The sequence below is a fragment of the Triturus cristatus genome, chromosome 9 (genome assembly GCF_964204655.1).
Source record: "Triturus cristatus chromosome 9, aTriCri1.1, whole genome shotgun sequence".
NCBI classification, from domain to species: domain Eukaryota; kingdom Metazoa; phylum Chordata; class Amphibia; order Caudata; family Salamandridae; genus Triturus; species Triturus cristatus.
The window spans coordinates 1209862001-1209876594 of record NC_140592.1 but is presented as its reverse complement, the minus strand read 5'-3'; the positions used below and the strand labels follow the sequence as shown (position 1 = coordinate 1209876594).

The following is a 14594-nucleotide window of genomic DNA, read 5'->3' as shown; positions in this document are numbered from 1 at the left end:
TCCCGGCTTATGCTGTGCTAGCACCAGGTTTAACTGCACTAGCTTTCAACGTTAATTCTGTACTTCGTTCTGGATTAAAATAAACCATGTGCTACTATATTAATCCTTTTTTAATGATTTCAAATGCCTAAATAAAATCTTGCATCTGTTTAAATATTGTCCTTTCTTAGTTAATGCTCTCAATGTTGTACTAATAGTTGTGCATTTTGGGATGTAGTGCATGCAATACGTCCGACTTAAAAAGACAATACTCCTGAAAATATCAGTGAGAACTGATGTTGCTGGCATTGTTTTTATTTTTTTCTAGCTCAGGCTTAGCACCTTTGTCTGAAAATAAATGATCAAATAAAAGTATATTGCTTTGTGAAAACATTTAAAGTAGACGAGATTCCAAAATTGAGAGCTAAATATTCCTAAGCGAGTTGAGAAAGTGGTAAAGTAACCATTGTTCATACAATTCCCGTTGATGATACCCATTGTAGAAGTTAAACTGAAAACTTGTCAATCCATGCATGTTAGTTATCATGCCACTTAATGGTTCAGGATGTCGTCTCTCAATTGCTGTATTAGGAATTATCTTTTCTACAATTATACAAATGTTGTTACTTTTTGGTACAGCTACAACTGGAGACGCTTATCTAGTAAGCGCCATGATCTCATACCTCCCTTACCCCCCACCGGAGACAGATCAGGTAGAATAGACAGTTGAGTGGGTAAATGTAGGTCGAGGCTGCCTTGCAAAGTATTTGGGTACCACAATATCAGAGGCCTACAGGACAGAGTCAAAGACTATACACTCTCACTTGCACCCCCATAGCAAGAGATATATATATATCTCCATGTAAACCATTTCCTTTCGTGTTTTCTCTTTCATCGTGGACAAACTCCTGCTCTGGGTACTTTTAAAAACATGTTTTGATTCACTAATGCATTAGTTGATGTATCAGGAATTGCTTTTATTAAAAGTGGGAGAAATAACCGAAAAATATTGACAGAGGCATTCTTCTATATTTAAGATGATAAGGATTTATTACTTTCTGAAATAAAAGTACTGCTTGAAATCAACTGGCTTTAAGAAATCCGAGTTTTCTAAACATTCTACTGCAAAGCTCCTTTTAAGCATTAAAAATCAAATATGTAATTACGACCAGTATATAAAGTATGCACAGAAAATACCTGGTATTCATCCACAACACTGAAGGTATATTCGTGGCTTGCGATGATATGATGACAATTTGTGCACTCATCTGAAATAAAATAATACAAAATGTTTAAAATAAATATCAACCTTTATCATTTATTAAGTGATGAAAGGAAAAAATACTTTTTTTGTGCACCAGGTGGATAAATATTTCGCTTAAACAATTAAGGGCCAGATGTAGGTAAATTTAATTTTGCGAGTCCTTAATAGCAATTTTTACCGAATCGCTATTAAAGACTTGCAAAATTGAATGTAGGTAGGGATCGCAAAAATATTTGCGATTCCTTATTATTCCTTAATTGCGAATCGCAAATTGAGATTCCCAATCAAGGAATCCCATCCCATTCATTCCTATGGGTCAAGAGGCCCATAGGAATGATTAGGATTTGCGCCCGCAAATTGCGAGTCACCAAGAGGCACTAGCAAATTGCGGGCGCAATTTCGAGGGTTCCAAAAGGACACCCTGTTGCACCCCTGAAATGTACATATGTGGCGCACATACATGCACTTTGTAAAAAGCCAAAAAGTGTTTTTTGAAATGAAATCGCAAAATACCACCAACTTCAAGTTGGTGGTATTTTGCGATTCCTTAAGGCCTACCAGCATAGCATTTAGGGAATCGCAAATTGCGATTCTCTAAATGCTTGCGCAAAGTAAGGAATCGCAATTTTGCGATTTCTTATTTTGCGAGTAGGTTTAAACTTACCTACATTGCTCGCAGCCAAATTGCGATCACAAACGCTGAAATTCTGCGAATTTCAGTATTTGCGCTCGTTATTTGGCTTCCTACATCTGGCCCTTAGTGAACACACAGTACTGATGATGAAAAGCCAATATTTTGCTGTCGGAAATTGTATTCAACTCTGAATGCTCCCAGTTTGTTTACGATTTATGGATCTCTGGTTTTGAGATATTACATTATAGGCAGGGCCTGTCTGTTGCAAGTCATATTAGCTTACCGTGAGCTTAGAGCCCTTCTATGGCTTACCATGTGTTGACTTGATTGTCACTCATTTGCTTCCCTCTTATTAATCAGCTTGTGTGGGCTTTCCCTTCTTCTTCTTGTGTTTGTACCTCTAATGGAACATGGACCCATTACCTGTGTTCTTCCACTGCTTGCTTTCCAAGCACTACTTTTTGTTTAAGAATTTCACATGACTGCATGTGTTTTCCAGCTGTCTCCCTCGTGTATTTTCATCTTCCCTAAGCCACGGTCCGAATTTCTCTATTTCAGAAGAATGCTTCTCCCCACCAGCTCCACTTTGCTTTCTCACAGTCCATTTCTTTTCGTTCACCTGCACCCTGTGTTGCTTCCAACCCCTACCCAGGTCCTCTGCATTGCTTCTGCCCCAGTGTTGCTTCCACCCCACCTGTGCCCTCCATGTTGATTCTAAGGGCGGCCCCTCCTCGGGAGCGGAGGAGCGTCGCCCCACCAGCTGCAAGTGCAGCAGGCAAAAACAAATATCAATGCCATTTTATTTATTTACCACCACACCGGCTTGTGAGGGTGGGGGCGTGGCTGAATCCTGCAAACGCTGATTGACAGCACTGGTCTACAGTGCGCATGTCGCATTGGCCGGCCGGCCAGCCGTCTTGCTAGCCTGAGCACTGTAGACCCAGCAATCGAAAGGCTGTGAAACAGCCTGGGGATTGCTTGCACAGGCCCCCAGCCTCAAAATGAGCACTGGGTGAGCCTGCTCCCAGCAATCCTGGAGCTGTTTTCACAGCATGAGAGCAACTCCAGGACTGGTTGGAGTTGCGTTCCAGAAGCAGGAAGGAGGTCCTTTCTATACCTGCTCGTGCTTCCGAATGTATGGTGAGATGAGCGCTTTCATGCCCCACCATTTCTTATATACGGTAGTCGCCACTTGTTGATTTCTTTCTCCCACCCATGCCCTATGTGTTGCTTCCAGGGCAAATTTGGGTAGGGTTCCGGTGAACATGGAACACAAGCGTACAAGTGAAAGATGAGCAAAGATGTCTTTTGTCTGACTCAGCTGGTTAGGTGTGGTTAGGAATTAAACTGTTCAAATGAGAAGCTCCAATTCAAGCGCCACACAAATTTCTACAAATAGACCATCAAAAAAAGCAAAAAGTCTTTGCTTCTCACTTCCGATAGCTGCAGTAAAATATTCATCCTAGAAACTGCATAACATCCCATCAGAACTCCATAAACCGAATGTGCCATTACCAAGAACCCTAACTTCCAAGACCTCTGTGAAGACCTTGCAAGCCATCCCGCAACTTCCCCGTCATACCACGAAAACCATGACAACATCGGCTGCAAGACAACAGATTCTGACCAACTTCAAGCAATTGTGCCCCACTCCATTCAAGCCCCAGCTCATGGTCAATGGAGCAGTTGGTTCTCCATCAGACACTTATCCACCTTAAAGCTTTTAATGAAGTTATGGTTAACACGACAGTCCAGAAAAGAACCAAAATAAACGCACTAACCTCAGGCATCTTCCCCAAAACCCTAAAAACCTCCTACATCAAATCAACCAGAGAGGGATAAAAGCATGAGCTCTAAGTGTCAATTCCCAACTAAACTAATACCCCCCTCCCCCCCCCCCCCTGCAGAGGAATAGAGTTTGGCCTGTTGTCTACCAAGGTTAACCTGAAGACCATAGTCAATGGAAATGGTGTTGTAGTCTTATTACCTCAAGGACGATTTGTCACCTTTAAGGCCGCTCTGTGCCATTGAGGCTCGAAGACACTGGCATTCAGTGAGTCAATCTACAGTGGATCTCTTTGTACTGCCCTGCTAGATCAAGCATCATCTTTGCCCACCATATTCGTCAACTCTCCTCTACATCCCACTTCAAAACTTACTTCAGCCCATTACTTACCTTATAATGTTCTTCAATTTAAAGTGCTACAATGATTTGGAAGACAAACAGAAACCTTAAGCATGAAAAACCGACTGACCTAGAGTCTTCTGGCCCAGACCACTACCTCAGAACCTTGGATCAATGAATGCTAATCAATCATCTAGAACTCAACTCATCCAAAACAGAGATTCCTACCTGGGGAATAAAGGAGACTTATCAGCTTAGGATCATCTGTCACGAGGACCTAGATTGTTCCTGGGCAACATCAACTGAAGCAAGAAACATGGGAGTGGTAATGAATTTCAAATGATCAAGTGACTTAAGTGAACCAAGTCACCAGAACTACCTTCTTGACCATGGAAAACCTACAATGCATTTCCCTACACTAAGGTGTTCTACAGAAAAAAACGTTTGTAGTACCCTCTGCCTTCTACAAAGCATACAAAGAATACAGAATGCCAAATTTAGGCAATTACTGTGCCTTCCAACCACAATACTCCAGCTCTTCAAGTGCTTCTCTCGCTACCCATGGCTTGACGCTCCTTCATTCAGCCACTCTTTGCCCTCAGGGTCATCCACAGCACCAGACCACTTTTATTCAGGTGATGATTTGGTGATACGCTGGCATGCCTACGGGTAATCCCACCCTTCAATAAGACATGCAACAGTTTAGCAGTCTATTTAGGGAACAAAATGCAGGATATCTCTCCCTGCAAAGATGTATCTGTTTTATATATTTATTTTTCCAGGTATGAGTTTGTGCAAATTAAAAATTAAGCAAAGAAGAAACATTAATCATCAACTGCAATTTAGGAAGACAGGAAAGACCCGACTATTCAAAAACATATTCCAACACCATCAGAGGCTGGTATTTACACTTAAACACATGTACATGGTTGCAATTCTCCATAAATGATATATCTATGAATTACTCAAATAAAGTAGACTACACATGAGAGTAAACGTCTCATGTTCTTTAATTCAATTTTCATTTTTTCGAATGTTAGACATACGAGAACAGGTAACTCAATGTATTTCAAGCGTCTGCACATGTCCACGTGTTCAAACAATTCAAAACATCCCCTCTGTGAATAAAAAATGTAAATAACTATATTTACCATCCAATATCACGGCTTCAAGCCGTTATTTTGCAATCAACTGTATTTCCTTCCACCTCAATGTCATTGTTCTTGTTGCATTTCCCACAAAATCCCTTCAATGTTGGTGCTTAGTGATGACAGAACTTTTGACATTGTAACTAATCAATCAGTTATTTATAGAGCACAACAGCTACTACGAAGAGAGTCTCTGCACTAGGAGGAACTTCTCAATCATCGAACTACAGAAGAAAAGCCCTCTCAGAAAGAGCGGTCAAAAAACCCGGTTTTGATGCTTTTCGTGAATAGTGTGTCTGGCTTAATCATCTGAAGATGGAGTGGAAGCTGATTCCAAACATGCGATGCCTGATAGATGAACAATGTGTCACCCCACTTTTTCAATTTGATTTTTGGGACCTGTAATAAGCAGGCCTCCGATGAACGAACAGATCTACTCAGACGAGATCCACAAAAAGAGCAATGGACCGTGGTCAAGGCTTTAAATGAACCCCTTAAAATTAGATTGTTTTCTTGACACTATATAACATCTCATTCATGTTTTAAAGAAGGAACTTCATTATTACACAGTCATTCATCTCATCTAGATACATTGAAACAACTTTGTACAATGTAGATCAGTCTTGCTAGCGGTTGCTCCCAAATTCCACCTTTCTTTGGGGTTTCACTTTTCAAATCTGAAATTTGATCTAAGTCAGGTTTAATTAAAAAAAAATGCATTACTACAGGTTCCCTTTTGTTCTTTAACCTGATATTAGAGTTACGCCTTTTCCAGTATATCTTGAGTTGTGTCTCCTCCCACCATAGCCTTTACCAAAGGCACTTGATTAGATAAATAGAACACCATGGCCCCTATATGAAACATCAAAAAAGTCAAGGGTTTTGCACAGATTAACGGAGGTAGGAACCCATTTCTGAGTGGATCAGGTCTTCAACATAAAGACTCACAAGAACCACAAAGGCTTCTTCCATTGGTAGAATATAAACAGCAGAATTAATACTTCCCAAACCTGATCTGGGGAACAGAAGATGGCAAATGAGCCAAGAATAAAATCTAGCACTCTCGGGTAACAAATGACGTTTTCCTCTCCCAACTGTGGGTTGTAGCTTGGCTTATACACAAATGACGGGCGATGGCAAGATGGTGGTGCCAGTGTTCTTCATGTGGTGCTAAGCTTCAGAAAATAATATTTTGCACTGCCCACAAACGCAAGTGTTCCTACTCAATTAATTTTTCCAGAGGAAATGTGCTCTAACAGATGAAGAATATCTGAAAAAAGTAAATTACTCACAATGGGCCCCCAAACATTCTTGTTCTCGAAATAGAATTACTCCATAGATTTGCACCTTATGAAGAATGGATGGCTAGTGGATATTCATTCCCTTATTTATTTATTTTTTTAGATATGTCTTTGTTAGCATTTTTAACTTTTCAGTTTGGCATACATACAGGTATTGCTGATGCACTTTCTGTACTTGGTAGGACAATATGTATCTTGTAGCACATCCATACATCTTTAATTATACAACTTGAACTTCCAGTTCCGTCTTATTTCCCTTATTCAACATTGTGTACTGGTATGGTTTTACCTCCTAATAACAATTCCTGTTTTGAAGTACCATTATGTACTCTGGGGAGTGACACCTGCCTGTGTATCTAGTAACCATATCTTAATAATAATAGTAAACAGAATGTCCCATTCACTGGGAAACTAGTCGACTTAGTGTTGTCTAGTGCTGCCTTTAATTTTCACTGCCGCGAGGGGGGGTAAGTTTGCCCTGGGAGGGTAGTCTCTCACTTTCAATCCCTACTCACCATTTCCCATTTATGCTTTCACAGAGGTGTCACCATCATATTCCGTGCTCTCTTCTGTGTCCCCCCACTCACCTATAAGTTCCGCTCCTCTGAAGTCCCAAGTCCTCAATATTTCTGTCCATAATTCTTCCATGGCACGTCGCCGGAGTCCCCTGGCTTCCTCTCGTTGTATAGCCCGTTCTTCAGCTCAGGCCTAGGTGTCTACGTTCTTTCCCCATAATAGTACTGGGGGCCGTTCGGTGCTTTCCAGGTCATAGCTATTATCCTGCGTGCCAAAACCAGGGCTAGATCCACAAACTGGGAGTCTACATTTTTGTCTTTTGGTCTAGGAGGCATACCTCAATAGAGCACAGGAGTGCTTGAACCAATGGCGAATTGATCTGATTCAGTACTGTCCCCCAGAATTCTGTAATTTCGTACACCCCCACTTTATATGTATAAATCCTATGTCTATTTGTCCACATCTAGGGCACTCCCGGATCTCCCCCCATGCATTATGTTCAGTGGGGTGTGAGGTAGACCATATAAACATAGTTAAATTGAATGAGGTGTAACGCAGCATTCCTGTATATATGTTTCAGACTCCGTAGTATTTGGGTCCATTCCTTATCTCCCAAATTACTCCCCACCGCCTCTTTCCATCTGCACCGTAACATTTCCAAGGGTGTCTTCACCATCCCAATCAGTGCTCTGTAGTGCTACTTTACTAAGTGCTTAGTGAATCCTAGTGTAACTAATACTTGCAGCATTTCATGTGTCCGTGGTTCCTGCTGGGCGCTTCCCCAGAGGTCATTGAACGTTTTCACTACTGAATGGAAGCTGAGAAACTGACCCCGTGGCAGGTTATATTGGGCCAAGAAGTCCTCCAGAGGGATTCGTTTTCCACTCTGGTGGCAGTCTCCCATGAACACAACCCCAGCCTCTGCTCAGCTGTACATTGGCGTCCTCAAGAATGGGCTAGGCGGTGTCCTGTGTGGAATCCCAATGGGGGCAGGCCTGGAGCATACAGTGGGATTTCTGCTATACGTCGGTGGGATCTCCTACAACTATACAATGCCACTTGTAGCAGAGGGGTGTAGAAGTGTAGGTATCAACTGCCTCTGATTGATAATTAGGTGCATGGTATTTAGGAGGTCCAGGTTTAGCCTGTCTAATGGGCCAGCTGCTGCAGTTGGGCTGCCAAGTAATATAACTCGAACTCTGTGGCCCCCAATCCTCCCTCCTCTGTATCAGTTCCCATAATAGTCTGTCAAGCCCGGTGAACCATGAGGGCGGGATCACTGGCAAGTTCACAAAGTAGTATAGCAATCTGGGAAGTATGATCAGTTTAGCCAGTGTGATTCGAGTCATCATGGGAAGTTTTAACGAGTGCCAGAATGGTACACACGTCCAAAGGGACCACATAACTGGATTCACATTCCCCTCCCGCAGATCGTCCTAATCATGAAATATTTTTATTCCTAGATATTTAAACGAGAGGGGGGCTCAGCTCAGTCGATTGTAACAAACAGGTCGAGTTGGGTGTGGAGGTTGTATAAGTGTGAGTAATAAGAATAATCACGCATCAATCCATGATGTACTCTCTAAACATCGATAAGTTCCCACTGTGCCAAATACTCTCTGAATATTGTTATGTTATGTTACTGCAATTTATATAGCGCAACTCACAGCAAAGGGGCGTCCCGGCGCTGACAGCAGAACAACTAACACAGAGGTAGAGGCAGGCTACACGGTGGGAAACAGGTATGTTTTAATGGCCTTCCTGAAAGCCAAGTAGTTAGTGTGTCTCCGAATGCGAATGGGCAGCGAATTCCAGAGGTGGGCTGCCCTGCTGCGGAAGGAATGGCCTCCTGCCCGCACTCTCCAAAACCTTGGAACCCTCACCCGGTGCTGGCCTAATGAGTGGAGCTGACGTGTGGGGACATAGGGGGTAACTAAGTTGGCCTGGGTACTGGGGGGGTTGAGTTTTAGGGCTTTTAAAGTGATGTAGAGGGCCTTAAATTCAATTCTCCTAGCCACCGGCAACCAGTGTTGCAGGTGGATGGTGGCTGACACTGGGTAGGACCTCCGCAGGCCATTCAGAGATCTGGCTGCTGCATTCTGGGCCCGTTGGAGCCGCGCAATCTCGACCTTATTTGCCCCTACAGATAGAGAGCAGGCATAATCCAATCTGGACATTATAGATGCCTGAATGATGGTCTGGCGCGTGGGTGGGTCAAAAAAGCCCAATAGGGGTCTGAGCCAGGAGGGCAGACTCCGTGCTGTGGCCAGGTCGAAAACCATTCTGGGAGGGGTCCAGCGTGTTGCTCTTGGTCAGGAAGTCTGAGAGGAGTGAGCTGAAATGCGCCTCTGTAATCTTGGCTACCCAGGGGAGTAAGGAGATGAGGCGATAGTTTTCAGGCTTGGCCGGGTCCGACAGAGGTTTCTTAAGTAAAGGTAGCACCGTGGCTTGTTTCCACGTCTTGGGCACAATTGCTGTGGAAAGCGATATGTTGATTACCTGCCTCAGGGAGGGCATAATCGCGGGAAGCACCTTCCTACATTGCTCTGGTTTAAGAGGATCAGTAGGTGAGCCAGATTTAATTTTCCTGCAAAGTGCTTGCAGCTGGTCTACGGAAATTGGTGAGAAAGACTCCAAGGTATTAGCAGTTTGATCACACCCTACAGCTAGAGGGGTGATAGCAGTAGTAGGAAAGGACCTATAGATGTTATCTACTTTCCTAATAAAGGAGGAGGCAAGGTCCTCGCACTGCTCGTTGGACTGGATCTTCTGTACTGCGTTGGTCTGCTGCGATTAAGGCTGGAGAGTATCGAGAATACGCTCTTTGCTGGATTGTCGCTGTTACGGATTTGGTCGGCATAGAACGTTGCACGTGCCAATTGAATGGCCCTATGGTAACTTTTGACTGCCGCTCGATGGGTGTCTTTCGCAGTGGTGTTAAAATCCCATCTCCAAATACATACCAGCCTTTTGCGATCTTTGGGCAAATTGGCTAGGTCGCTATTATACCATGGTCTTGTTCTGGATTTACGGTTCAGTGGCTATTTCTCAGGGATAAGGCCATCAAGTGGCTGACTGATCCAGTCTGTTAAGGTCCTGTATGCCTCATTAGGATCATTGGGGAGGCTAGGGCATGTAGTGGACAAACGGTCCTGGAAAGAATCCCAGTTAAGCTTGTGCCAAGGGCGTTTGAGCGAGGATGTCTGGTCCTTACTTCATGAGGGAATTATCTCCTGAAGGAGCATAGGGACCAAGTAGTGGTCAGACCACCCCATAGGGATGGGGGCGAGAACTGTCAGTGTGGGTATATTATTAAAAACTGGGTCCAGCAGATGGCCGGCTCTGTGGGTAGGGCTTGACACCAGTTGTACTAGCTGGCAGGCTGCCATATCTGCTATGAAATTTGCCACATCAGGGTCGTCTAATTTGTCTAGATGAATATTCAAATCCCCAGTGACTGTGAAGTTGGCGGCGTTAACTTCCAGTGTGCTGACCACCTCTGCGAGTGCTACCTTAAAGTCTGCGGATGGCCCAGGGGGCCTATAGACCAGAAGCCATGACATGGTGTAATTTGGGCTGAGTGTGACCTTAAAGAGGGCGCATTCGCATCCGGGTATAGTCTGCCTAGTGAAGGTGCAGGGGTAGACACATTTATTAATGACCGCGATGCCCCCTCCTCTAGTAGCCCTATTGAGAGTGAGAATGCTATACCCTGCAGGAAGCGCCAGGCCAGGTTCTGCGATCATATCATCCGAGAGCCACGTCTCGGTAAGAAAGAGGATATCAGGGGAGGAGTCCTCCAGTAAGTCATAAATTTCAGCATAGTGTCTGGCTAAAGATCAGCTGTTGAGGTTAAAGATCTTAATGGCCTTCTTAGACCGAGGGTGATGGCAGCGTAGGAGTGTGTTATACTCCACACTTATTTATATAACTGGTTCACAGCTGTTTACCATTGCTTGATGTGGAATGTTATGTTGCCTAGCTACCAGGAGTAGAACGGTGGCATTTAATCAAGGAGGAGAGCGGTTGGTGTGGGAGGCTGTTGACCATTGCTGTCGTCTGCTGTGCAGCTTTAACGAATAAACATAATCTCAACTCTACTCACCCCGAGTTGTTTACTACAATTTTTGGCGACGATCTTCTGCAGCTGCACAGCAACACGCTCTACCCTGCGTGCTACCACTTTCAAGCTTGGATGGCCGTGGACTCTCGTCTTTTCTCTGCCATGCGGTAAGACTGTACGAGTTTAGCGGTTGTGCGAGAATAACGTCGAAAATCGGCAGATATACGTGTTGTGCACTCGTGAAGACGGCACCGAGGGGGCGGAAAGGGGCGTTTCAAAAACCAACGGAAAGGCGATACTAAGACATATTGAATAAGCCTCTTCTCTTTACGGAATCCTCCAAGTCCCATCGGTGTACCTTCAAGGCTTCTCCTGTTAATGATTTTTGTGCGTTTTGAGGAGATTCAAGCATTCCTTCAACACGCGCATGCGCAGCTAACCTCTTGTCTGTGTCTGTTGCTTGGCAACAATTGCTACGCACGAAAGAAAAGACCTCCTCCGTCAGGGCTCTGTATCCTAGCAAAATGACAACACGGTAGCACTCAGTTACGAGTGCGTTTCACTTCTGCGGTCAAAAGGTTGTTAGCTGCCCTTCGTTGTAAAAGAAAAGAAAAGACCTCCTCTGTCAGGGTTTCGTATCCCAGTAATCTGGCAACACGGCAGCGATCAGTTTCGAGTGCGCTTCAGTTTTTACGGTCAAAGCTGCTTTTCGTTGTGTGACTCATGCTACGGTGATTCACACACCTTCCTTGTAATCCCGGATTTGTTCAAGTACTTTCAGAACATAGGGGACTCATGTTTTTATTCTTCAAGTGTGATTCCATTCACGGTGATTCAAACACCATTGTGCTCTGATTCTATTTTGTTCTTCAATTGTCAGAAAGCCTTTGTATTACCACGACATACCCAGCATATACCATGTGCAGTTCGAAGTGAGCATATACAATTTGGCTCCATTCTCTTATTTTTTTTTAAATTCTTTTGCTCTAGTAGTAGCAAGGCCATTTTGGTTTATCTATTTTCATAGTTTTTTTTTTTTCTGTTCAAAAGTTTTCTGTTCAAAGTTCTGACGCAATATCCAAATTCAAATAGTTTTCAATATGCAATCTGTTGCTCCTCCACCCTCTTTCTTGGAATCTCCAGGAGAACCACCTGTTAGGTGGGAGATTTGGTTTGATGCGTTTCAAACGTATTTGGGAGCAATAGGTGCGTCTAGATTTAACAGTGAACGGAAAAAATGGTTATTGTTACATTCACTTGGTTTTGAGGGGCGTTCCATTTTCAAACACTTGCCAGAAATTGTTCACTTGCCTGATGATGTAGTGGATACTTATCAAGACGCTATAACAAAGCTGAAGACCAGGTTTGACAAACAGCCCAGTTTAATGGTTTTACGTCATAAATTTCTCAAAAGGTACCAATCTGAAAACGAAGATGTTGACTCATACATTTCTGCATTACGCAGACTTGCTTCGTTTTGCCAATTTGAAGCATTCACTGACCAACTGATCCATGATCAATTTGTCTGCCATTGTAGAGACAAGCAAATCCGTCAGAAACTCCTTTCATTAGCCAATCCTTCTCTGGATGAGACTGTGAAAAACGCTAAGAGCATTGAAACATCACAAGTGTCTTTAAAGGAGCTAGAGGATAAACCTTCAGATTCTGTAAATGTGGTCTCCGCTAATACTAAAGTCAAAGTTTCTGATAACAAGTTATCTCTGCCCAAGGGAAGTACATATAAATGTTCAAACCCTGGTAAAAGTACTATGGATTGTCAAAACTCTAGGCAAATGTGCTATCGTTGTGGGAATCCACCCCACATTAAGGGTGCTAAGTGTCCTGGAGCTAATGTAACTTGCAATTATTGCAAGAAGATTGGACACTTTGCAAAAGTTTGTATGAAGCGCAAATTTAACAGAAGATCTGTTGCTTGTATTATGGAATCAGACCAAGACTCTGATCCTGAAGTGGTATCTGTGGTATCTGTTACGAATGAATTTGTGGGCACCATTGATGAATCTTGTGAATGTGTTAATCCAATTGCCGAGATTGTTGTGGGGGGAAAACCACTTAATCTTTTAGTTGATTCAGGTTCAAAAATTACCATGATTACTCAAGAACTGTTTTCTGAAACTTGGGGAGAAAGACCCCTTCAACCTCCAGATCGTTCTCCAGTTTCTTATGAGGGACGGAAAATAGACCTCATGGGGTTTTTTGAGGATGATCTGGTATTCAAAGACAGGATGATCACGGGGAAGGTGTATGTGGCAGTAAAAGGGCTCAATATTTTGGGGTGGTACCACCAAGGTCTTTTTAAGATGATGCTTAGACCCGGCACTGCCGAACAGGTGCTCCTTGTGTCTGACGATCCACAATTGTGTCAATGGAGCAAACGTTTTCCTTCGGTTTTTAGTGAAGGTTTAGGTACTATTAAAGGGTTTAGACATAAGATTCTAGTGAAAGATGGCGCACTCCCTGTCAAGCTTAAATTGAGAGGGGTACCTTTTAGTGTGCGTGTAGACCTAGAAAAGGAACTTAAGTCATTGTGTGATCTAGGAATCATTGAACCCACTGAATCCTCTCTTTGGCTTTCACCTTTGGTTGTCGCACGCAAGAGATGTGGTAAATTGCGCGTTTGCATTGACTTAAGATCTCTTAACAAAGAAATCTGGGTCGATTCCCACCCTTTACCTAAGATTTCTGATCTGTTTGCAAGTGTTAGAGGGTCTAGAATTTTTTCAAAGCTGGATCTAGCAAGTGCTTACCACCAAATCGAATTGGAACCTGAGTCTCGTCCTCTCACTGCGTTTGTTTCTCCTCTAGGTACTTTTCAGTACAAACGCATGCCCTTTGGTCTCGCCTCTGCGGCTTCAGTCTTCCAGCGGGTAATGCAGAATATGTTGGGAGGGATTTCAGGTGTACTCGTTTTTCAAGACGATGTTCTGATACATTCTAAAGACAGTGCAACTCACATTTCTATTCTGGAAAGGGTACTCTTGACTTTTCAAGATCATGGTGTTGTTGTTAAACCGGAAAAATGCATGTTTCTTACTGAGGAAATTGAGTATTTAGGTCATCTTATTTCAGGTGATGGGATCAAACCAAGCGGTACAAAAGGGGGTGGTGATGGACGGAGCATCAGAACCAATCAAACACTCACACCCAGTCAACAGATCTGGGTTTGATCCATCACCGTTTTTTAGCCCACTCTGCCACCCCAGTTCAAACATGGCCATATGCAAATCAGTCTGACCCTGTGCCTCATGGGAACAGTCCAGCCCGAACTGCCAAGCCATGCCTTCCCTGGACCGGAAACAAGCTTCCTAGGACCGGTTTCTGGCATTTCAGCCGTCTTCAGCCAGGCTTGCTTGAATCCAGTGGCAAAGTGAGCAAGGGACTCACGTCTGAGCATACCCTGCCAACTTATGGCGAACAAAGCGGTACAAAAGGGGGTGGTGATGGACGGAGCATCAGAACCAATCAAACACTCACACCCAGTCAACAGATCTGGGTTTGATCCATCACCGTTTTTTAGCCCACTCTGCCACCCCAGTTCAAACA

General features: G+C 43.6%; 1 protein-coding gene across 2 annotated transcripts in view; it reads right to left on the bottom strand.

Moving 5' to 3' along the window:
- Positions 1-14594, bottom strand: part of CHURC1 (churchill domain containing 1) — a 140225-nt gene that overhangs the window by 30431 nt on the left and 95200 nt on the right. For both annotated transcript variants that reach the window (XM_085627230.1, XM_085627229.1), the window contains one exon: positions 1177-1247. In XM_085627230.1, coding sequence (XP_085483356.1) covers positions 1177-1247 — 71 coding nt within the window. The remainder of the gene's footprint in view (positions 1-1176; positions 1248-14594) is intronic.